This window comes from Anas acuta, chromosome 27 (assembly GCF_963932015.1).
Source record: "Anas acuta chromosome 27, bAnaAcu1.1, whole genome shotgun sequence".
NCBI lineage: Eukaryota > Metazoa > Chordata > Aves > Anseriformes > Anatidae > Anas > Anas acuta.
In genome coordinates this window covers 4295896-4318439 of record NC_089005.1, presented here as the reverse complement: position 1 = coordinate 4318439, position 22544 = coordinate 4295896, and the positions used below count along the sequence as shown (strand labels likewise).

At 58.0% G+C, this 22544-nt stretch overlaps 1 protein-coding gene and 1 long non-coding RNA gene across 2 annotated transcripts; one reads left to right on the top strand and one right to left on the bottom strand.

Annotated features, from left to right (window-relative positions):
- The first annotated feature begins 1067 nt into the window (after positions 1-1067).
- Positions 1068-22115, top strand: SNRNP200 (small nuclear ribonucleoprotein U5 subunit 200). Its single transcript, XM_068662389.1, has 45 exons — positions 1068-1222; positions 2041-2204; positions 3078-3249; positions 3358-3550; positions 3804-3859; positions 4443-4541; positions 4865-5017; positions 5492-5591; positions 5776-5912; positions 6862-6945; positions 7176-7349; positions 8031-8168; positions 8338-8493; positions 8833-9003; positions 9205-9398; positions 10020-10143; positions 10548-10697; positions 10873-10983; positions 11744-11875; positions 12252-12440; positions 12979-13176; positions 13646-13798; positions 13926-14006; positions 14323-14406; positions 14856-14962; positions 15183-15301; positions 15576-15730; positions 15889-16078; positions 16274-16447; positions 17052-17212; positions 17493-17720; positions 18039-18230; positions 18326-18504; positions 18688-18839; positions 19118-19226; positions 19365-19473; positions 19647-19836; positions 19989-20153; positions 20389-20510; positions 20638-20781; positions 20864-21040; positions 21155-21315; positions 21406-21487; positions 21572-21664; positions 21762-22115. The coding sequence occupies exons 1-45, from the start codon at positions 1178-1180 to the stop codon at positions 21903-21905; spliced, it is 6411 nt and encodes a 2136-aa protein (XP_068518490.1). The 5' UTR covers positions 1068-1177; the 3' UTR covers positions 21906-22115.
- LOC137845328 (uncharacterized) lies at positions 2414-4453 on the bottom strand. The gene is made up of 2 exons (XR_011090168.1): positions 4300-4453; positions 2414-4197 (listed from the first exon to the last, which is right to left on the bottom strand). It is a non-coding gene; the product is annotated as an uncharacterized lncRNA (long non-coding RNA).
- Positions 22116-22544: the final 429 nt, after the last annotated feature.

Here is a 22544-nt window from a genome sequence, read left to right as displayed (position 1 = left end):
CAGCAGGCACTGCGGGGGGGCCGGGACAGCACCGAGAGCTGCGGGGACAGCGGGGGACAGGGACACTTGGGGACACTGCCACCCCCGAGGGGGGCACGGGGGGGGCTTCACCCACCTCCGTCCCGAGGGGCGGCGCGGTGCGGGGGGGCTTGCTCCTTGGGGACAAGGGGGAAGAGCGTGGGGATGGGGCGCATGCCACCAGCCCCGCTGCCAGAGCCGCGTTGTCCCCGCAGCGCCGGTGTCACCCCAGTGCCGGTGTCACCCCGGTGCCCTCCAGCTGCTGGTGGCGCGCAACCAGCTGGAATGGGGGGGTCACCTCCCGACCGGGGGGCGCAGGGTGCCAAGGTCGGTGCCCCTACGAGTGAAGGCCTGGTGGTGGCCTGCAGCGTGGGACATCGCCTGGGGACAAGGGGACAAGGGGATGGGGACAGCGGGTGGGGGCATGCCCGGGGGGGTGGGCGCAGATCATCGCCCCCCCCGGGGTGTGTGGTGGGGGTGAGCTGTGCCCCCCCGGGGGTGACACCAGGGGTGACACCGGGGTCACCGGTCACCCCGCTGACCCACGCCGTCCCTGGGGGTGACACTGGGGGTGACACCAGGGTCACCAGGTGCCCTGTGTGCATTCTGGGGACAGCACCGGGGGTGACACCAGGCACAGCGGCCACCCAGGGCCCTGTGCCCACCCCACGAGGGACACCGGGGATGACACCGGGGGGGGCACCGTGGCCACCGACCCCCCTGTGCCCCCCATGGGGACAACATCAGGGGTGCCACCAGGGCCATTGGCCACCCCAGTGCCCCTTATGGGGACAACACCGGGCTCACCGCAGTGCCCCGTGCCCTTCCTGGGGGCGACACCGGGGCCACCCCCCCCGTGGGGGCGCCCTCCCCCTCCCCCTCCCCCTCCCTCCCCTGCTCCCCCCCCAGCCCCTCCCCTCCCGGTGCCCGCGGGCCGGGGGAGAGGCCACGCCTCCCAGAGCCCGCAGCCAATCAGCGAGGACGGGAGGGGTTTGTCCCCGCCCCCTCGCGCCGCGGGGCATGCTGGGGGTTGTAGTCTCTCAGAGCGCCGCGCCGCGGAAGCGCTTCCGGGTCGTGGGCACGCGGCTGGGCCCCGCAGCGGGGCCGCTTCCGGTCGGGCCGGAAGCTCCGCTCCGGGAAGCGGGGGCACGGCGGAGCCATGGCGGATGTCACCGCCCGCAGCCTGCAGTATGAGTACAAGGCGGTGAGTGCCGGCACCGCCACCGGGAACGGGCCTCGCCTCCCGGGGCACGGCCCCAAGCCCTCGGGACCCCCCTTTCGCTCCCCGGGTCTCGGCCTCCGGGCCCCGGGGGCTCCCTCCCCGCCCCCCCCCTAAGGCCCCGGCCGCACCGGGGGCTCCCCCTGCTCCTTCTCCATCCCCCCCCCCGTTACGCCGCCGGTGCTGAGCCCGCTGAGGGGCTCGGAGCCGCCACGGGCACGGTTTGGGGGGGTGGGGGGGGCGGTAAGGGTGTAAGGGGGCGGTGGTGGGGCGGGAACGGTGGCATAAAGGGTCGGTAAATGGGGGAACGGGGGGGAATAAGGCCATAAAGGGTCGGTGAACGGGGGGATAAGGGCATAAAGGGGCAGTAAATGGGGGAACGGGGGGGAATAAGGGCATAAAGGGGTGGTGACCGGGTGCACGGGGGGAATAAGGGTGAAAAATGTTGGTAAATGGGTAAAGGGATGGGAATAAAGGTGTAAAGGGTCGGCAAACGGGTGCACGGGGGGGGAATAAGGGCATAAAGGGTCGGTAAATGGGTGAACGGATGGGAATAAGAGCGTAAAGGGTCGGTGACTGGGTGAATGGATGAGAATAAGGGTGAAAAATGGGTAAATGGGTAAAGGGATGGGAATAAAGGTGTAAAGGGTCCACAAACGGGTGCACGGGGGGGCAATGAGGGTGTAAAGGGTCGGTAAGTGGGTGAACGGATGAAAATAAGGGCATAAAGGGTCGGTAAATAGGTGAACTAATGGGAATAAGGGCATAAAGGGTCGGTGACCGGGCACCATTCCATCCCGCAGAACTCCAACCTCGTCCTCCAAGCCGACCGCTCGCTCATCGACCGGACGCGGCGGGATGAGCCCACGGGCGAGGTGCTGTCCCTGGTGGGCAAGCTGGAGGGCACCCGCATGGGGGACAAGGCGCAGCGCACCAAGCCCCAGATGCAGGAGGAGCGGCGCGCCAAGTGAGTGGGGGCAGGGGGGGCGAAGCTCCGTGGTGTTAAGCGATGCGTCCTCTGTTGGTTTTAGTCCTATAAACATAGGAGAATTTGATGCTGATTTGAGGGTTTTGTGGTGAAAATGTGGCCTGAGCGCAGGGCTGCGCGCTAACAACCGCTGACCTGGGGTGTGCAGGCAGCTCGCTTGCTCCACGTCAAGAAGATAAAAGCGAAGGGCAAAATTAAAACTTAATCTGTTCCTTCATTTTTCTTGGAATCGTGGAATCACTGAGGCTGGAAAAGCCCTCCAAGATCGTCTGGTCCAACGCCTGCCACCACTGTCACCACCAAACCACGTCCCCAAGCACCAGGCCCAGCCTTTCCTTGAGCACCCCCAGGGACGGTGACTCCCCCACCTCCCTGGGCAACCCGTCCCAGTGCCTGACTGCTCTTTCTGAGCAGAAATGGCTCCTCATTTCCCACCTGAACCTCCCCTGGCACAACTCGAGGCCGTTCCCTCTGCTCCTGTCAGCTCCCTGTGAGCAGAGGCCGCCCCCCAGCTCTCCCCCCCCTTCCTTTCAGGCAGTTGCAGAGAGCAATGAGGTCTCCCCTCAGCCTCCTCTTCTCCAGACTCCACAGTCCCACGGGACTTCTGGGCAGGGGGATGGAGCTGGTCAGAGCGCTGCCCTGAGCCCCCTGCTCCCAGTCCTCACCGGTGGGAGTCGGGCACCAAGGTGGCATCGCCACTTTTGGGATTTCTCGTGAGCCCATAGGGATGGAGGTGTCCATCCATCCCCGTGTGTGGTGATGGCTGCCTGCTGGTGACGAATTTCGTCCTGTGGCAGTTCTGGCTGGAGAAGTCCCCGCTTGGGGCCTGACCCAGGCGCTCCCCCCTGGCAGGAGAAGGAAGCGTGACGAGGACAGGCACGACATCAACAAGATGAAGGGTTACACCCTGCTGTCCGAGGGCATCGACGAGATGGTGGGAATCATCTACAAGCCCAAGACCAAGGAGACGCGTGAGACCTACGAGGTGCTGCTGAGCTTCATCCAGGCCGCCCTCGGAGACCAGGTGAGGGCGTGGGCCGGGGCCGGGCCGGGTGGGACTGCTCCGAGGAGAAAGGGGGCCCAGCACCGAGCCCCTCCCCACATCCAACGTGTGGTGTTGCTCGTTCCGCAGCCACGCGACATCCTCTGCGGGGCTGCCGACGAGGTGCTGGCGGTGCTGAAGAACGAGAAGCTGCGCGATAAGGAGAGGCGGAAGGAGATCGACCTGCTGCTGGGGCAGACGGACGACACGCGCTACCACGTGCTGGTCAACCTGGGCAAGAAGATCACCGATTACGGCGGCGACAAGGAAATTCAGAACATGGGTACGGGCACACGCGCTGTCCTGCGGCCCTGGGGACGGGGCTGGCAGAAAGTCCCCCGCAGCAGCCGGTGCCAGGCTCAGCGCTGCTCCAAGGGCTGCGTTTTCACACAGCCTAGGAAACGCTTGGAGAGCTTTCAAGCCCCAAATGCCGTTCTTTTCATCTCTCGGGCGTGCAGAGGTGGGGTGTGGGGAGCTGCGAGCCTTGCATATGGCCCCCAGATTTTCTGCTTAATTAACTCCGCTCTTCCCCGCAGATGACAACATTGACGAGACGTACGGCGTGAACGTGCAGTTCGAGTCTGACGAGGAGGTGAGCGATGAGGAGCCGCAGCCTGGCAGCTGAGCCCCTGCATGGGGACTGTTGTCTGTGTCCCTCGGGCGTGTTGGGAAGTGGGCAGAGGCTCGGGCCGGGCTCTCTCTGCCAGGAAGGAGAGGAGGGATTATTTTAGATGCTGCTTCCTGGCTTTGGGAGGATTTGTTGATTATCTTGCTAATCCAAGGCTTATCATGAGTCAGTACGATGGAAAACAGATGGTGGTATTTAGATCTCTTGGGGAAACTTGACAGCTCAGGAGGAAGGGATGAATTCAAATGCGCTGTTTGGAAGTATTTCACAGAAATGCTCGCTGGGATTGTTTCTGGAAGAAGCTGAGAGAATGAGAGAGACAAATGTGAGCCTGCTGGAGTCACCAGGAAAATCTCTCTGTAGGATTCTAAGAGTCAAAATAAGTGTACTGCACCCTCCTTTACCTGGGCAGCAGCTTTATATTGACGTTAAAAGCACGAGCTCGGTTTCCTATCAGGAAGGAGTTGCCAGATCATTCATTTCTGTCGAGGGGAAGCTTCTCTTTGATGTTTGTGAGAGCTGCTTACGGGAACTCCTCTTCCAACAGGAAGGGGACGAGGACATCTATGGCGAAGTGCGTGACGAGGCGTCTGATGACGACATGGAGGGAGACGAAGCTGTCGTCCGCTGCACCCTCTCAGCCAACGTGAGTCACCGAGGAGGACGTGGAACGTGATTTGGGGTCGTCTGGAGGGGAGCCAGGGATCCTTTTGGGCTGGGGATGGAGTTAAGCTTGTCGGCGGGTGGAAGGCGGCCTTGAAGGCTGCTGTCTGGTGCAGGCCAGAAGGAACATGGCAGGGCGTGGGGTCTGGCAGCCAAACGGCTGCAGCAAGTTCCAGGTTCCTCTGGGTGGGTAGAGGGAGCCCCAAAACGCTCATTCCGCGGCACAGAGGTCAGGTGCCCGCTTTGTTGTTGGAAGAAGATGACGTTTTTATTTTTATTTTTATGTATTTATTTTTTTTTCCCAAGCTCGTGGCATCAGGGGAGCTGATGAGCTCCAAGAAGAAGGACCTGCATCCCCGAGACATCGATGCCTTCTGGCTTCAGCGGCAGCTGAGCCGCTTCTACGATGACGCCATCGTGTCCCAGAAGAAGGCAGACGAAGTGCTGGAGATCTTGAAGGTAAGCGGCCCGCCGACGTGCAGGATTCTGCCAGGACCCTTCTGGGAGGCAGGGAGCTGCCCTGACACCGCACACTCCCTTTCTTCAAACTAAACGATTAAGTTCAGCTGTTGCTATACCACGTGTGCCAACAAGATGGGCGCTGGAGCAGAGGTTAGAGGTTGTAACACACAGAGAGATGTTCTTCCAAGGGGATTGGTTTTTCTGTCAGTGTTTGCTGGGAGATCGTCGTAAGCCAGGCCTGTTGCCCTGCTGATTTTGGTGCTGATGCTCGTGTGCTGAGTGTCGTGACTCATGGGGATGGGGGCAATCAGACAGGGTGGGATTTTTATCTGCAGCCTGAGTCAGGTACCTCGTCTTGCCAGGAGCTGTTGTTTGCTTCCACTTGAGTTCAGTTCTCGTTTTACTTTGTGCAAAGAGGGATTCTCCTGCACGGTGCAGAGGTAACTGCTTGTTCCTCGTGTCTTCTGCCAGACCGCAAGTGATGACCGAGAATGTGAGAACCAGCTCGTTCTGCTCCTGGGCTTTAACACCTTCGACTTCATTAAAGTGCTGCGGCAGCATCGGATGATGAGTGAGTGGTGTTCCCCATCACCTTGCCGCCTTGGTTTCCTGTTTGGACACCTGGTTCTAGTGCCACCCAGGGCTTTTTAACTGCCCTCCATGTTGCTTTGTGAAGTTCGGGTTCTTCTCGTTTGCTCCCTCCTCCTGGTTCTAGCCTTATGACCGCCTGCCATCTCTTCATTTCCTCTCTTCAGTCCTGTACTGCACTTTGCTGGCCAGTGCCCAAAGCGAAGCCGAAAAAGAAAGGATAATGGGGAAGATGGAAGCGGACCCTGAGCTGTCCAAGTTCTTGTATCAGCTGCACGAGACAGAGAAGGAAGATCTCATCCGGGTAAGGCTGGGCGAGCAGGGGAACCGTAGGATCCTTGCTGCTGCCTGAGCTGTGTCACTCAGCTGCGTGTTTTGTTTGCTGGTTGCGTGAGAGGAGCCTGCTGAGTCAGCTGGGATCTCGTAAGCATGGGAAATGTTGCTTAGGTGACCACTGAGACTCAGCTGAGAGGCAGCGTGTTTATCGTCTGCTATTTTAAGTGGCTCAGATGGCTGCTTTTCCCAGGAAAAACGTCGATGTATGCAAGTTTCCCGTCTTTGTGCTGGTGTTAACTTTCTTGTAACGTTTCTGCTTCACCTCTGAGCCCCCTCAGTGCGAGGCTCGCTGCCATGAACCGCTCTGCTCACCTCCGTTCAAATCCTAATCACCAGTGTTTGAACACCACGGGCCAAGAAACAATTCATAGCAGCGTTCCACAGGCTTACTGCAGTGCTGGATTTGCTCTGCTTGGCCTTTGGAGAATAGCAGCTCCGTGACTGAGCGTGGGCTTGTTTCGTTATTTTGGAGTAACATCATATTCCTGCTTTGTTGTTGCACTAAAAAAAAACAAAAAAACACAAGCCAATCAAAAAAACAAACCAAGCTGAAAAAAGAACAACAGTTATGTCGACATGAGGGGCCAGTTCTGTGTCTCTGAGGAGTGCTGTTGGCATGTTTTGTGCACTGGGCTTTTAGCAGGGCAGGTTTGTGTGCCTTCACTCCCTGCTTCTCTTTCTGTGCTCTCCTGGAAAGTAACTTCAGGTCCTGGACCAAAAACTACTGCCCAGAATCACAGGTTCTGGTGACACGGATGGCTGTACTTGAGAAAAGTCCTGCTGTGGGGCACTCGGGCTGTGCAGGCTGGCAGGGTGCGGAGCTGTGCGTGGCGGGAGAGCCCCCAGGTCTGGAGAAGGCCGGGCAGCTCTCACAGGGGCGCTGCTCTGCGGAGCGCTCAGTTCTGGTCTTCTTGCAGGAGGAGCGCTCCCGGCGGGAGCGTGTCCGTCAGTCCCGGATGGACACTGACTTGGAGACCATGGACCTTGACCAGGGAGGAGAGGTGAGACTCTTCAAAGCCCTGTCCGAAGTTCCTAGCCCTGTCCTAAGGGCAAAAAGTCTTCTTAAAGTGTCGTGGCTGGGAAGATGCCCAGGACAAGCCCCTCATGCACTGAAGAGGCGCTTTTCGGTTGGATGCAGTCTCTTTACCGGCAGTCCCAGGACAGAAGCACCAGGAAGGGGCTCTCCACTCCTCGCCTCTTCCCTGTCTCACTCCCCCTTTGCTGTCTGTAGGCGCTGGCTCCCCGGCAGGTGCTGGACTTGGAGGACCTGGTGTTCGCTCAGGGCAGTCACTTCATGGCCAACAAGCGGTGCCAGCTGCCCGATGGCTCCTTCCGCAGGCAGCGCAAGGGCTACGAGGAGGTGCACGTGCCGGCCCTGAAGCCGAAGCCTTTTGGCTCTGAAGAGGTCGGTGACCTGCTTTGTTGCCACTTATTTGGCGCTGAGTTTGCTGAGTTGCTCTCAGTATCACTGATACTTCCTGGAACTCAGCCAGCCTTCGTATGGTGTGACGCCTTTCCAAATTTCTTGAAGGATCACTGCTTTAGGCTAAGGGATTTCATGTGGCCGGGGAGGGTTCCTGATTTCTGTTCTCTCACTTACGGGGTGTGTGTCCTGTGCTGGTGTTCTGTCTCAGGACACCCCTGCCCCACTCGGCTGCTGTGCTGAGCCCTCGGCTCTGCTGTTGCTCGCGTTTCACCATTGTGCTGTGTGAGGCAGCTGGGCCAGAGGTCTGGCTGATGCATTGCACGCCGCGTGAGAAATTAACTCTTTTGATCAGTGCTGGGCAGCGGAAATGCGGGCTGATCCGTTCCATCAGGAGAACACGGCGGGGATTTGCTTTTTTGATGGTGCAGCCAGCTGTGGCTTGTGCTGTTGGGATTGCAAGGGCAGGCTCATGTGCCTGCTTTGATCTCTCCATAACCTGCTCCGTGATCGCAGGGCACGGGGCTTCGCCTCTTTCTGCCATCTGGAGACAATATGACCCTGCTGCTCCCCAGCGTGGCTCTGAGGTCTCACATGTGCCCTGCAGCCTGTGAGGAACTGAAACAAAGGCATTGAGCTTGATTATTTTTTTTCCCTTTTCAGCAATTGGTTTCTGTGGAAAAGTTGCCCAAATATGCCCAGGCTGGATTTGAGGGATTTAAAACTCTGAACCGTATTCAGAGCAAACTCTACCGTGCGGCGCTGGAGTCGGATGAGAACCTGCTGCTCTGTGCTCCCACGGTAAGGGTGCTGACACCCAGGTTCCCTGTGATGGGGAAGGGGAAGAGAAATACTTCGTTAGCCTCTGGAAGAATGATCTTTTTGGGCAGAAAAGAGTGGCTGCTCTGGGACATACCTTCATCCTGGAGAGGGTGTGAATCTGATGGGACTGGTTCTGCTTGCCATCTAGGGCGCTGGGAAGACAAACGTGGCACTCATGTGCATGCTGCGAGAAATCGGGAAGCACATTAACATGGACGGGACCATCAACGTGGATGACTTCAAGATTATCTACATCGCACCCATGAGGTCCTTGGTGCAGGAGATGGTGGGCAGCTTTGGGAAGGTAAGGAGAGCTTTGGGCCTGCCTTGCTTGAACTGGAGGTTGGGCAAGAGGAGCTGTGTTGCGGTGGCTTTGTTATGCTTGCAGAAGGATAGGAGGTCTGGCAGAAGCTTTCTAGGAGAGTATGGGTTGGATTGTTCCCTTAATCTCTGTTTGTGTAGCCTGCCTTCAGTGGGCTCTCAGGGTGTGTTGGTACAGGCACTGGATATCAGCCTGGGCTATAAAATCCTATAAAACAGAATCCTATAAAGCTGCCAGCGAGTGCCTCGGGGCCGTGCTGCTCTAATGCCACCCTGGGGAATGCGTCTTGATCCAGCCTAACAGCCCCGGGCTTCCTCCTAGCGCCTGGCGACGTACGGCATCAACGTGGCGGAGCTGACGGGGGACCACCAGCTGTGCAAGGAGGAGATCAGCGCCACCCAGATCATCGTCTGCACCCCAGAGAAGTGGGACATCATCACACGCAAGGGGGGGGAGCGCACCTACACCCAGCTGGTGCGGCTCGTCATCCTGGTGAGCACCGCAAAGCCCCGAGCACGCGGCTCTTCAGCACGTGTTGGCAGCTGAAAATGTCTCTGGTGCTTGGCTGTGGACTTGATTTTGGGCTGTGGGGATGAGCCTGCTTCAGCCCACGCAAGCAGGTCTGCTAGGAAAGGAAAAAAAATAGAGCCAGTCTGGAGCGGGGGTGGAACTCTTGTCGTTTCCCCCCTTTAGGATGAGATCCACTTGCTGCACGATGACCGAGGGCCCGTCCTGGAGTCGCTGGTAGCCAGAGCCATCCGCAACATCGAGATGACGCAGGAGGACGTGAGGCTCGTCGGCTTGAGCGCCACCCTCCCCAACTACGAGGACGTGGCGACGTTCCTCAGAGTGGACCCTGCCAAAGGCTTGTTCTATTTTGATAACAGGTACTGCGAAAGGCTGGGAGAGGTTTTGCTCTGACTGTGGGTAGCTGTGGAGAGGTGGGGAAGGCCGGCCTCCTGTGGAGGCAGCTGTGTGTGTGTGTGTCTGCCAGATGATGCCAGGGTCTCACCGGGCCCTTCGCCTGGCTCAGCCTTGTCTTTGTTTGCTCTTACGCATGCCAGAAATTGCACGTTCAGGACTAGAGCAGTTAAATACAGCCTCAGGATGCGTGTCAGGGTTTCTGTGTTGTACTTACCAGAACACGCGTTAGAGAAGGCAGATAAACTGTCCCTGTGTGCTGCAGAAGCTGTTTGGAGGAAGCCTGGATTAATATTGTGGGAGTTCTGAAACACCATTTTTGTTCCCTGAATGTGCGCATAGCAAGTGGATTCCATGAAATAAGAACAAGTGTTGCTGTCCCTTCGTGCGGCGTTAAACAGGGCAGAACCAGAGCCATCAAATCTTAGAGTGAGCTGAGGCACGAGGAAGTGTATTGACCTCAGTAATGCAAAATACAGGATCCGTGTAGGGGAAGTGGTGTGGCCGAAGAATTGCCTCTTGACCAGACCTTTGTGTCAGCGTTTCTCCCTTCTGCTCACTTATGGTCTTGGGTTTTCTTCTGACAGCTTCCGCCCGGTGCCCCTGGAGCAGACCTACGTGGGTATCACGGAGAAGAAAGCCATCAAGCGCTTCCAGATAATGAACGAGATTGTGTACGAAAAGATCATGGAGCATGCTGGAAAGAACCAGGTTTGATATTTTATTTTGTTGCTCCTGACACACTTAACCATGGTGGTGAGACTTCAAGTTGCTGTAGCTGCAGCAGTGCTGCTGAGGCGAAGAGGGTAGGTTTGAGTGGTTGATGGCAGCTGAGAGAGGAAGGAACAAAACTTCTCTTCTCCGTGCCAGCTGTCTGAGCAGTGTATGACCCGTCCACTTCTATTTGAGGGAGTTTTTGCGGTGCTGCCCTGTTAGATCAGGAGCTCTGTTGGCTGTGTGCTAGCTGCAGTAGTGTGGCTCACTGGGCAGCTGGGCTAATTCTAAATCTGTTAAACTTCCCATCGTGAGCACGAAGAGCAGCTTGGGTCAGGAATCCTTGCCAGCTGCAGCAGTGATTTGTCTCTCAGCAGTGGTGCCGTGTGCTTGGTTGACAGGTGCTGGTGTTCGTTCACTCCAGGAAGGAGACTGGAAAGACTGCCCGGGCCATCAGGGACATGTGTCTGGAGAAAGATACCCTGGGCCTCTTCCTGCGGGAGGGCTCGGCCTCCACTGAGGTGCTGAGGACAGAAGCTGAGCAGTGCAAGGTGATTGCATGGTCAGGGCTGCTCTGACACGGCCAGAGCAGAAGTGCAGGTCCAAAGATGCTTCCAGCTGCACAGATCTGCAGCCCTCTAGGCCACACGCTGCCTTCTGTCGCTGCTGTTCTCCCCGGTGTTGCTTGGCTCAGAAACCCTCACGCTGGTTGTGTTTTTGCTGCAGAACCTGGAGCTGAAGGACCTTCTGCCTTACGGCTTTGCCATCCACCACGCTGGGATGACGCGAGTGGACCGGACGTTGGTGGAGGATCTGTTTGCTGACAAGCACATCCAGGTGAGCCCCGCTTCCCAGGAGGAGCTGCTGCTTCCTCCAGGCATGGTTGTTCGGGGAAGGTCCTTCACAAGAAATGCTCAAAGCATGTTTTCCACTAGCCCTTTGTGCAAAATCTTGAGAATGCCTGTTGAAGAGAGCCTTGACAGGAGAGAAATGAAAAGCACGTAGACAGGAATGGAGAGGGCAAAATCTCCCCTAGTTTCTAGATGAGTGTTTAAAGTTAGAGGTCTGTCCCAGAGCAGGCTGTCTCCTCTACAAGTTTCATCCTGGAGACCAGGCACTGAGTTTTATCTGATTCTTACAAGGATGTAACAGCTCAGTAGGAAACCAGCTGCAGGAGTTCAGCAAGGGGCGAGACTTGTCACCCAAAGAACTTCACAAATCGGGTGAACTCTGAGGAAAGTAAATCTCAATGCTTCTGCTTCTTAGCTGGGAAAACTTGTTCAGCAAAATAGGAGGTTCTGGTGGGAAATAGCAATGTGCTGGGGCACTCCTGCACAGTGATCTTTTCAGTGTGTCTGCGTTATAACTGGTAGGCAAAGGGTTTTCCCAGGGTCATTTCCCCGAGGCGTGCAGTCAGCTGGCAAATTTGGTTGAAGATCCCAAGCCCTGCTGTATCTGACCTTCCTCTGCTGAACTGCTGAGACAGTCACAGCACCCAGCCCTTGTCCCTGTTGTGCCTGGCCAACGTTTTGGATGCTCTTTACGCTAGGAAGGGGCCTCTGCCTGGTTTTGCTGATCACCGTTGCTGCTCCTACAGGTTCTGGTGTCCACAGCAACGCTGGCCTGGGGTGTGAACCTCCCCGCTCACACGGTCATCATCAAAGGGACGCAGGTGTACAGCCCTGAGAAGGGGCGCTGGACCGAGCTGGGCGCTCTGGACATCCTGCAGGTGAAGTTCTGCTAACAGTGATGTTGCCATGCCCTGGGGCTGGATTTTTCCTTTCCTGCTGAGGTGCATTTGAGGTCTGCTTCTGTACTTTCTCAGTGCGGTGGCTCCCTGCTCCGTACTGCCAGACTCTCAGCTGTTCTGGGAGCTGCCCTGCTGTGAGGGCACAGGAGAAACAGATCGGGAGCAGAGAAGACAAATGATTCCTCTCCCATTATCTTGCCCAGACACATCTGAGATATTTATGTGTGTCTCCTGCCAACTAGAAGTAACAGCAGGCTGAGCAACCTGGATGTAAAGCCCCAGGTCACAGCAGCAAGGAGAAACTGCCAAGCTAAAAGCTCTTATCTTTTGCTGACCTCGCTTTCTCATTTCTCAGATGCTGGGGCGTGCTGGGAGGCCTCAGTACGATACCAAAGGTGAGGGGATCCTCATCACATCCCACGGTGAGCTGCAGTATTACCTGTCCCTGCTCAACCAGCAGCTCCCCATTGAAAGTCAGATGGTGTCGAAGCTCCCAGATATGCTGAATGCAGAGACTGTGCTCGGGAACGTGCAGAATGCAAAGGTGAGCACAAATCTTTGCCCTCTGGGTACACGCAGCCCTTGTTGCTCCCAGAGAGCCGGTTGGAATTGTGGTAGGCAAAGGATGGTCCGTGCTGGGGAAAAGCAGCGTTGCTGCAGGGGAGTAAAGGAACTTGCAGCGTATTTCTTCAGTGCACAGGGAGTAAATGTAATGGAGATTTTTTAAGAGATCTGGAAGGGCAGCCATGAGAAATGCCAAGCTGTCAGGGAAATGGGTAGCTGCTTCTGGCATTCAGAGCAGAGTTTTCCCCGTGGATAAGGACACTGGGGAAGAGTCTGTGTGTAGAGGGTGGGTTTTCATGTTCTATAACCCCTTAAGATTCTTCTGATGGAGAAGAGTCGTGTATTGCACCACTGGGCTTCTCAGCTCCTGTCTGATCTTGACCCAGCAAGTTTCAGCTGGGCTTAGCCTGCTGTGTCCTACACCAGTGCTGGGAGCACTGGGCTTGGTGCTGGCACGTCATCCATGCTGCTGGGGAAGGTTTTTTGGCGGCTCTGACGGTGCCTTGGTGTTCCCTCAGGACGCAGTGAATTGGCTGGGCTACACCTACCTGTACATCCGCATGCTGCGCTCCCCCACGCTCTATGGGATATCCCACGATGACCTGAAGGGAGATCCGCTGCTGGACCAGCGCCGCCTGGACCTGGTCCACACCGCAGCCCTCATGTTGGACAAGAACAACCTGGTGAAGTACGACAAGAAGACGGGGAACTTCCAGGTGAGACGGGACCTGGGAAAGGAGCTGTGGACAGGCAGAGCTGTTCAGGAGCATCCTCTGGCTGAGAGAAAGGATGCAAGAGGCATCTCGCTGGTGAAATACAGACCCCAGGGAGGGCTGCCTCATTCAGACCTGCCTTCGTGTATGTCTGTGGTTCCAGGGAGCTGTTTGCTGGCACAGAAAGAGCCAGTGTGAACCCTGGTCTCATCACTGTGTGTTTGCTGCTGTCTTCTAAGCAAATTCACACTCCTGTTGTGTTCTCATTGCCTCAGAGGGAATGAGATGAGAAGGGGAGGGTGTGAGATGTGCACTTGTGTACCAGGAAAAGCAGCTTTCCTGGGGGATTTGTAGCTCGAGAGTTCATACTTGGCTTGCCTGGCAATGTCTCCCCTGCTGTTCAGTATCTGCTGTTTGTGCCGTGAGCGGTCGGGTGTCTTTGTGCTTCTTCACTGGCTTGTCCTTGCTGTAGGTGACAGAGCTGGGCCGCATTGCCAGCCACTACTACATCACCAACGAGACGATGCAAACTTACAACCAGCTCCTTAAGCCCACCCTGAGTGAAATTGAACTGTTCCGGGTCTTCTCGCTGTCCTCGGAGTTCAGGAACATCACCGTGAGGGAGGTATGGAGCCACAAACCCATCCCGAGCGATACAGCCCTGAGGTTGTTGGTCGTTGTGCTGCCGGGGATGATGCAGAGCTTGTCCTGTGCGGGGCTGTTCTCATCTCTCCTCTGTTGGCTTTCTGCAGGAGGAGAAGCTGGAGCTCCAGAAGCTGCTGGAGCGAGTTCCAATCCCAGTGAAGGAGAGCATTGAGGAGCCCAGCGCCAAGGTGAGCCCTGCCTGCCCAGGAGGGGACTTCTCTGCCTGTCTTTTGAGGGAGGGGTGATCCTTGTGAGAGCTGCTGTGCCAAATGCCACCATGGTCTGCTGCTCACAGAGAGCTTTCTGTTCTCTTCCTGCTGTGGGGTGTCCTGGATCACACGTCAGAGATGCCCAACGAGCTGCAGACGCTGCTCTGCTTGGGCTTGCTGTCACTCAGCCCCACTGGCCACTCCTGTCCTGTCGTGTCTCAGAACCTTCTGGGACCAGTGCTGGCACAGGAGAGACCCAGCTGGCACTGAGACCCTCTCTGATCTCCTTCCCCAGATCAATGTGCTCCTCCAGGCCTTCATCTCGCAGCTGAAGCTGGAAGGCTTTGCTCTCATGGCAGACATGGTGTACGTTACCCAGGTGAGTGAGGGAACGTGGCTGGGGCCTCTCCATCTCCTCCGAGGTGTTTGCAGTCCAGCCACATCGCAGTCTTCCTGCTAAGAGGGGCAACAGTGTGCACCCCAGGGATTTAGTTTGTGTTCATAAATGGCTTTGAAAGTAACTAGAGCTGTGAGTGGAAAGGAGGTCTAACTCCTGTCAGCATGGGAATTAGATCTTCGTTGGCGTCTTCCATTTGTAATCAAAATCCTGAGATAATTCCGCGCTGGAGGACTGCGTGTAGCCTTGTTCTTCCACAAGTGCCAGGTTGCCAGGGCTGGGAGTCGAGCAATTGCTCCTCCTGTGGGCGTTTGGGATGAAGGATCTGAGCTCAAACCATCGTGTGGCTGGGCAGGAAAATGGGTAGAGAGGAGGAAATGTCACTGGGATGATCCCAGCCACGCGCTGAGAGCTGCTCTCTGCTCCCACAGTCTGCTGGGCGGCTGATGCGTGCCATCTTTGAGATAGTCCTGAACCGAGGCTGGGCACAGCTCACCGACAAGACCCTCAACCTCTGCAAGATGATTGACAAGCGCATGTAAGTCAGAAAACCTCTGAGGTCGTTTCTGATTGCAGGCTGGGTGCCTCTGGCACACGATGAGGTTCTCCAGCATGGCCAGGGTGTGAAGCTGCCACCCACCACGTGTGTCTGGCTCCTGGCAGCAGGAGGAACCTGGTGCTCTGAAGGCTGCTGTGTCTGCTTCTTTGCTCACCTCACCCTGTTTCTTTGCCCGTCTCACCCTGCGGTGTCCTCGCAGGTGGCAGTCCATGTGTCCTTTGCGCCAGTTCAAGAAACTGCCCGAAGAAGTGGTGAAGAAAATTGAGAAGAAGAACTTCCCGTTTGAGCGGCTCTACGACTTGAACCACAACGAAATCGGTACTGAGGCGTGGGGCAAATGCAGCAGGGAGAGGTGGCTGCCTCTTTGTTCCCCTCCGCCAGGTTTTGGCGCAGAGGTTGGGGTGTTTGGTCCCATCTGAAGAGGCAGAACCACGGGGTCTGGGTACACCCTGCAGAAAGCTGAAGCTTTGCCCCAGCACCTGCACCCTTCCAGCTGTGCTTGGCTTGCAGATGCTGTGAATGCAGCTCGGTCTGGGAGCTGCCGGTCAGCCCGTTGTCTGTCTGTCCTGACAGCAGTGCCTTTCTCTTGCAGGGGAGCTGATCCGGATGCCTAAGATGGGCAAGACAATCCACAAATACGTCCATCTGTTCCCAAAGCTGGAGCTCTCTGTCCACCTGCAGCCCATTACCCGCTCCACCCTGAAGGTGGAGCTCACTATCGCCCCTGACTTCCAGTGGGATGAGAAGGTGAGCTGTGTGTGGGAGATGAGCCACCCTCGTTAAGGGGAGGCAGCTAAGTACCACCAGGCTAATTACCACGCTCCGGGAGAGCTGCTGAGCAGTTCCTGGAGGTCCAGAAGGGAGATCTGGACCCTGACAGGAAGGTAACGGCTGCTCTTGCTCAGGTGCATGGCTCATCTGAAGCTTTCTGGATCCTGGTGGAGGATGTGGACAGCGAGGTGATCCTGCACCACGAGTACTTCCTGCTGAAAGCCAAGTACGCGCAGGACGAGCACCTCGTCACCTTCTTTGTGCCCGTGTTCGAGCCCTTGCCCCCGCAGTACTTCATCCGCGTGGTCTCCGACCGCTGGCTCTGTAAGTCTCACCCCGCCAGCCCCCTGCTTCTCCCTGGGGTCTGAGGGTGCTTCGGAACCTCTTTTAGAGCTGTGTGGGGGAAAGATTTCTACCATCCAAGCAACAGGAGGGCTGGGGATCCCCTTGAGAGGGGCAGCTCAGAGATGAAAGCTCTGGAGCGCTCTCTGAGGTAAAAATGCTGCGTGTGTCTGACAGCTTGCGAGACCCAGCTGCCCGTTTCCTTCCGCCACCTGATCCTCCCTGAAAAATACCCTCCTCCGACTGAGCTGCTGGATCTGCAGCCCCTGCCCGTGTCCGCCCTGCGAAACAGCGCCTTCGAGAGCCTCTACCAGGACAAGTTCCCTTTCTTCAACCCTATCCAGACTCAGGGTGGGTACCAGCTCTGCTCACCTCTTCCAGACTGGGGTCTGGCTGTTTCGGCATTCACAGTGCCATGCCCTTGCTTTTGTGAGGCGTTGTCATGTAACGTGAGGAACTCCTCAGCAAAAAAATGTGTTCCTTCTGCCTCCCCTAGCTTTAGAGGCTTGACAGCTTGAAATTTTTCTCCGTGGGGCAAAGAATCTTTGATAAATTCCTCAAGTACACCAAGCAGCCTGTCTGCGGCTGCCTGGCAGCAGGTTTGCTCCTGGGAGCTGTGTCCGTGCTGACACTGCTCAGCCTTGCAGAGCCAGCTGGCTCCAGACTTTTCCCTCTGTGCTGCTTGTAGGGACGGGGCTGGGAGTGAAGCAAAGCTGCTGTGCCCGTGTTCATCTTCCTGAGCATAGCCAGAACAGGGAAATAGGGAGTTCACGCTGAGGAGGCACTGTCACGGAGTGCTCTGTTCAGCGGATCCTGGGCTGAAACTCCTGAAACAGCTCCTCCCTGTGCGGGCTGGGGCCGGGCTGTGTTGTCCTTGCCTGTTCCCAGGGCTCTGGTAGAAAACCTTGGAGATGACGTTAAGCTGCTCTCTTCTGTCTTGTCTGTCTGCCCCCAGTGTTTAACACCGTTTATAACAGCGACGACAACGTGTTTGTGGGTGCCCCCACGGGAAGCGGGAAGACCATTTGTGCCGAATTTGCCATCCTGAGGATGTTGCTCCAGAACTCGGAGGGACGCTGCGTATACATCACCCCCATGGAGGCCCTGGCAGAGCAGGTAGGCCCCGCGTCCTGAGGAGAACCGGAACCTTGCTCCAGCTTAGGTTTATTTCTTCTTGTCCCATTCCACTTTCCCCATCCCTTCCGAGCTGCCACGTCCCTCAGGATGGTTCCTGAGGCTTCTGCTGAGCTGTGGTGTCCTCCTGTCTCTGAGGGAGCAAAGAAACCACCCCACTGCTGACGTGCTGACATTGGCAGCTGCACATCTCTCCCCCCAAGGACTCGGTATGATTTACTCTCACGTGAGACTGACAGCAGCATCCCCTGTGTTTTGGCAGGTCTTCATGGACTGGTATGAAAAGTTCCAGGAGCGCCTCAATAAGAAGGTGGTCTTGCTGACGGGGGAGACCAGCACTGACCTGAAGCTGCTGGGCAAAGGGAACATCATCATCAGCACTCCCGAGAAGTGGGACATCCTGTCCCGGCGCTGGAAGCAGCGGAAGAACGTCCAGAACGTCAACCTCTTCATCGTGGATGAAGTGCACCTCATCGGGGGCGAGAACGGGGTATGGCTGGTGGGGAGGAGGGTGCGGGGCGTTGGAGTGCCCCTCGTCGTCGTGTGGGTCTTGGAGATGATGTGGAGTGGCAGGGGGGTGGCTGGCTGAGGTCAGCTTTGCCTGCTGGGATCTTTCCCCAAGCTGTGGGGTGGGCTGGGGCAGGAGCCCCAGGTCCCTTGGGAAGCTGAGGAGCTCAGGAGCGGTGTCCTCTGGGGTCTCCATGGCTGTAGCTGCATGGGGGGGCTTGGGCTGAAGAGGAGGTCATCGAGGAGGGGGCTTGGTGCTTCCCTCCTGCTGCTGCTGCAACCTGCCCTGTCCCTCCCGCAGCCCGTGCTGGAGGTCATCTGCTCCCGGATGCGCTACATCTCCTCGCAGATCGAGCGGCCCATCCGCATCGTGGCCCTCAGCTCGTCCCTGTCCAACGCCAAGGACGTGGCGCACTGGCTGGGCTGCAGTGCCACCTCCACCTTCAACTTCCACCCCAACGTCCGCCCCGTGCCGCTGGAGCTGCACATCCAGGTAGGGCTTTGGTGACCCTGTCGCCTTTTTCCCGTTTCCCCTTCCCTTCTGCCTGCTCTCCAGATGGCATCGCTGCCCGCTCCTCTCCCCTGCAGGGCTTCAACATCAGCCACACGCAGACTCGCCTGCTCTCCATGGCCAAGCCTGTGTACCACGCCATCATGAAGCACTCTCCCAAGAAGCCGGTCATCGTCTTTGTCCCGTCCCGCAAGCAGACGCGGCTCACGGCCATCAACATCCTCACCACGTGCGCCTCGGACGTCCAGAGGCAAAGGTAGCGGTGCCGTAGCCACGGGGGATTCGGTGCGGGGCTGTTGTCCCTCCTCTGACTGAGGCAGGGGCAGGATTTTGGCAGGTTCAGTGGGCTGGGGGAGGGTTTTCCCATCGGTTGGTGTCATCAGATGCCACTCGGGCACCTGCTGTGCCCAGCAGTCTCTTTACTCCCTGCCTCCGTCAGGTTCCTGCACTGCGCGGAGAAGGATCTGGTGCCGTACCTGGACAAGCTGAACGACAACACCCTGAAGGAGACCCTCGTCAACGGGGTGGGCTACCTGCACGAGGGGCTGACGGCCATGGAGCGGCGCGTGGTGGAGCAGCTGTTCAGCTCTGGTGAGCGGCTGGAAGGGGACGCACCAGCTGTTCTTCCCCTAAACCCTTTTCCCCAAAGTGCCTGCAGTCTTTGGGCTGGAGATGACAGCCTGCCCAGGTCTCTCTGCCTCCCTGGTCCCAAAAGGCTGTGATCTTCAACTCCACCTTCCCTTCTGGGCTCTCCTGTATGCTGAGAGCCGTGTGTGCAAGTGCAGGACCTCCACGTCTTTCTCTGCAAGACGTCTGTGACCCCAGCAGGGGCTGTGAGGTAGGCTGACTGCTCTCCCCGTGCCTTGCAGGCGCAGTGCAGGTGATGGTTGCCTCCCGCAGCCTCTGCTGGGGCATGAACATCGCCGCGCACCTGGTGATCATCATGGACACGCAGTACTACAACGGCAAGATCCACGCGTGAGTGTGGAGGACGGGCACGAGGGAATGGGGCCCTAATCCCTTTGGGCTTCCTCCCTGTCCTTGCAGGGTCTGAGGCCCCGGGAGCTTTCTTTGGAGCAGCCACGCTTCATGAAAGCCATCCTCTGTGTGCCCCAGGTACGTGGATTACCCCATCTACGACGTGCTGCAGATGGTGGGCCACGCTAACCGCCCGCTGCAGGACGACGAGGGCCGTTGTGTCATCATGTGCCAGGGGTCCAAGAAGGTGGGTGAGGGGCCAGGCACCGCTGCTGGCCTGCAAATGTCCATCTCCTGTCTGGGACATCCGGGCAGGCCGATGCAGCCCTCGCTGAGAGCCCTGCAACCTGGGAGGTGCTCCGGGATACTGGAGGTGCTGGGTTTATTTATCCCCTCCCCTCTACCTCTGCCCTGCTTTAGGATTTCTTCAAGAAATTCCTCTACGAGCCCCTGCCCGTGGAGTCGCACTTGGACCACTGCATGCACGACCACTTCAACGCTGAGATTGTCACCAAGACCATAGAAAACAAGCAGGACGCGGTGGATTACCTCACCTGGACCTTCCTGTACCGCAGGATGACCCAGAACCCCAACTACTACAACCTGCAGGGTGAGCAGAGGGCTCTGCCCCGGGGATTCGGGGTGGGGGAGATGCGGGAGGATACCGGGGACCCTCTGCTTGGGGGCTCTGCTTCCGCAAGAGCAGCTTTTGTCAATCCCGGGGAATTCCTGAGCCTCACTGCGATGCTGCTGTACCCGCAGGCGTGTCCCACAGGCACCTGTCTGATCACCTCTCCGAGCTGGTGGAGCAGACCCTCAGTGACCTGGAGCAGTCCAAGTGCATCAGCATCGAGGACGAGATGGACGTGGCCCCGCTGAACCTGGGGATGATCGCAGCCTATTACTACATCAACTACACCACCATCGGTAAGGGCTCTGCTGGGGTGGGCGGCGTACACGAGCACTTGCTGGTGCTCCAGCTCTCTGTCCTCTCCCTGCTCCGTGGGTAATCGTAGAGAAAGCTCTGCACACGTGGGTGGTTGCATAAAACTCCTTCCCGTAGCACGAGGCTGGGTGTTGTCTGCCTGAAGGCTTCTCTTGTATCGTGGTGGCGAACGCCGCCTGCTTTTCCCTGACCTTATTTTTTTTCTGTCTTCCCCAGAGCTCTTCAGCATGTCCCTCAATGCCAAAACCAAGGTGCGAGGGCTGATTGAAATCATCTCCAACGCTGCTGAGTACGAGAACATCCCCATCAGGCACCACGAGGACAACCTGCTGCGGCAGGTGAGCGGCTGAGCTGCTGGCGGTGTCAGATCTGCAGGGGACAGATGTGCCCCACGGGGTCGCAGCGAGGAGGGCTGCCCGCGTTTTCTGCTGTGTAGGGCTAAAGGTTTATCGTTTCCCTCCGTAGCTGGCCCAGAAGGTTCCCCACAAGCTGACCAACCCCAAATTCAACGACCCCCACGTCAAGACCAACCTCCTGCTGCAGGCTCACTTGTCGCGCATGCAGCTGAGCGCCGAGCTGCAGTCGGACACGGAGGAGATCCTCAGCAAGGTACAGGGAGGCGGCTGGGATCCCGCCCGCGCTGCGTGTGGCTCGGTGCTGCCTTCTCACCCATCCTCATCCTCTCCCCTAGGCGATCCGGCTGATCCAGGCGTGCGTGGATGTGCTGTCCAGCAACGGCTGGCTCAGCCCCGCGCTGGCCGCCATGGAGCTGGCGCAAATGGTGACCCAGGCCATGTGGTCCAAGGACTCCTACCTCAAGCAGCTGCCTCACTTCACCTCGGAGCACATCAAGCGCTGCACGGATAAGGTAAAAAACCTCTACCCATCTCTGGGGAAGGCGCCGTGCTGGGAAGAGGGAACGGTCTGACGGGAGCGTGAGGATCGTGGGGTGGGCGCGGGGCTGAAAGCTGCTTTGTCGCAGGGGGTCGAGAGCGTCTTCGACATCATGGAGATGGAGGACGAAGACCGCAACGCGCTGCTGCAGCTCTCCGACGCCCAGATCGCCGACGTCGCCCGCTTCTGCAACCGCTACCCCAACATCGAGCTGTCCTACGAGGTGGTGGAGAAGGAAAGCATCCGAAGGTGAGGCGGGGAGGGTGGGTGGCGCGGCCGCTCGGTGCTGCGTCAGCCCAGGGGACGCCCTCACCGTGTTCCTCGCTTCTCTCCACGCAGCGGGGGGCCCGTGGTGGTGCTGGTGCAGCTGGAGCGTGAGGAGGAGGTCACCGGCCCCGTCATCGCTCCCCTCTTCCCCCAGGTGCGTGCCAGACCTGCAGGCGGTGTAAACCAGGCTGGGGATCGTCCCCCCCTGGCACCCCTTAACCCTTCTCTTCCCCCGCAGAAACGCGAGGAGGGCTGGTGGGTGGTGATCGGCGACTCCAAGTCCAACAGCCTCATCTCCATCAAGCGCCTGACGCTGCAGCAGAAAGCCAAGGTGAGCGGGGCTGGGCGCTGCGTCACCCTGGCCACCCCCACGGCCACTGTTTGCCCCCCGCAGCCCCAACACGAGCTCTTCCTTCCTCGCTGCCTAGGTGAAGCTGGATTTCGTAGCCCCGGCCACGGGGACGCACAACTACACGCTGTACTTCATGAGCGACGCCTACATGGGCTGCGACCAGGAGTACAAGTTCAGCGTGGACGTGAAAGAAGCGGAGAGCGACAGCGACTCCGACTAGCGCGGGGCTGCGCCGCTCCTCGGGGAGGATCTGCGGGTAGGACAGCGACCAAACCCGAGCCGTGGTGGTGTCGTGTCCCCTCCGTAGGCGTGGAGCCATGTGTTTTGTGTTGTTTTTTTTTATGATGATGCTTTGTACAGTGTTTATTTTAGAGCGGAGCTGCATGCAGCACAGTGCGGCTGCAGCAGCTGGAATAAATGTGGAACCTTTCCTCTTCCTCAGCGCTGTGGGGCGTGTGGGGGAAGCGGGGTGAAAGCAGGAGTGGTTGGGGGGAAATAGGAGCGGTTGGGGCAGTTTTCCACCCCCAACAGCAAGGCTGAAGGGTTTCAGTGCGTCCCCAGCTCACACTTCGTTCTGTGCCCTTGGCTTTGCTGCACATCGCTGCCCACACCAAGAAGTTCATTAGCAGAGCTAATTAAGGCAGAGCAAGCTGCCAGGAGGAAGAACTGGCATTGTGGGGTTTGGCAGGAGGAAAAGAGGTCAGCTCCGGCCCCAGGAGCTGCCCCGTAGCAGTTTCGGGGAGCAGCAGGCAGGCACAACCCCCCCACACCTCCCAGGAGCTGTGCGTTACGGGGTGTACAACCCCTCCCTCTCCAGCCTCCCCCAGCCCCAGGGCAGCTCTTACACCCTGCCCCATTT

Excerpts from the sequence above, each read along its gene's own strand:
- SNRNP200 (XM_068662389.1), top strand. The coding sequence starts at position 1,178 with ATGGCGGATGTCACCGCCCGCAGCCTGCAGTATGAGTACAAGGCG. Across the intron at positions 12,441-12,978 it reads GGAACGTGCAGAATGCAAAG|GACGCAGTGAATTGGCTGGG; the intron begins GTGAGCACAAAT and ends GTGTTCCCTCAG. Across the intron at positions 20,511-20,637 it reads AGGACAACCTGCTGCGGCAG|CTGGCCCAGAAGGTTCCCCA; the intron begins GTGAGCGGCTGA and ends TTCCCTCCGTAG.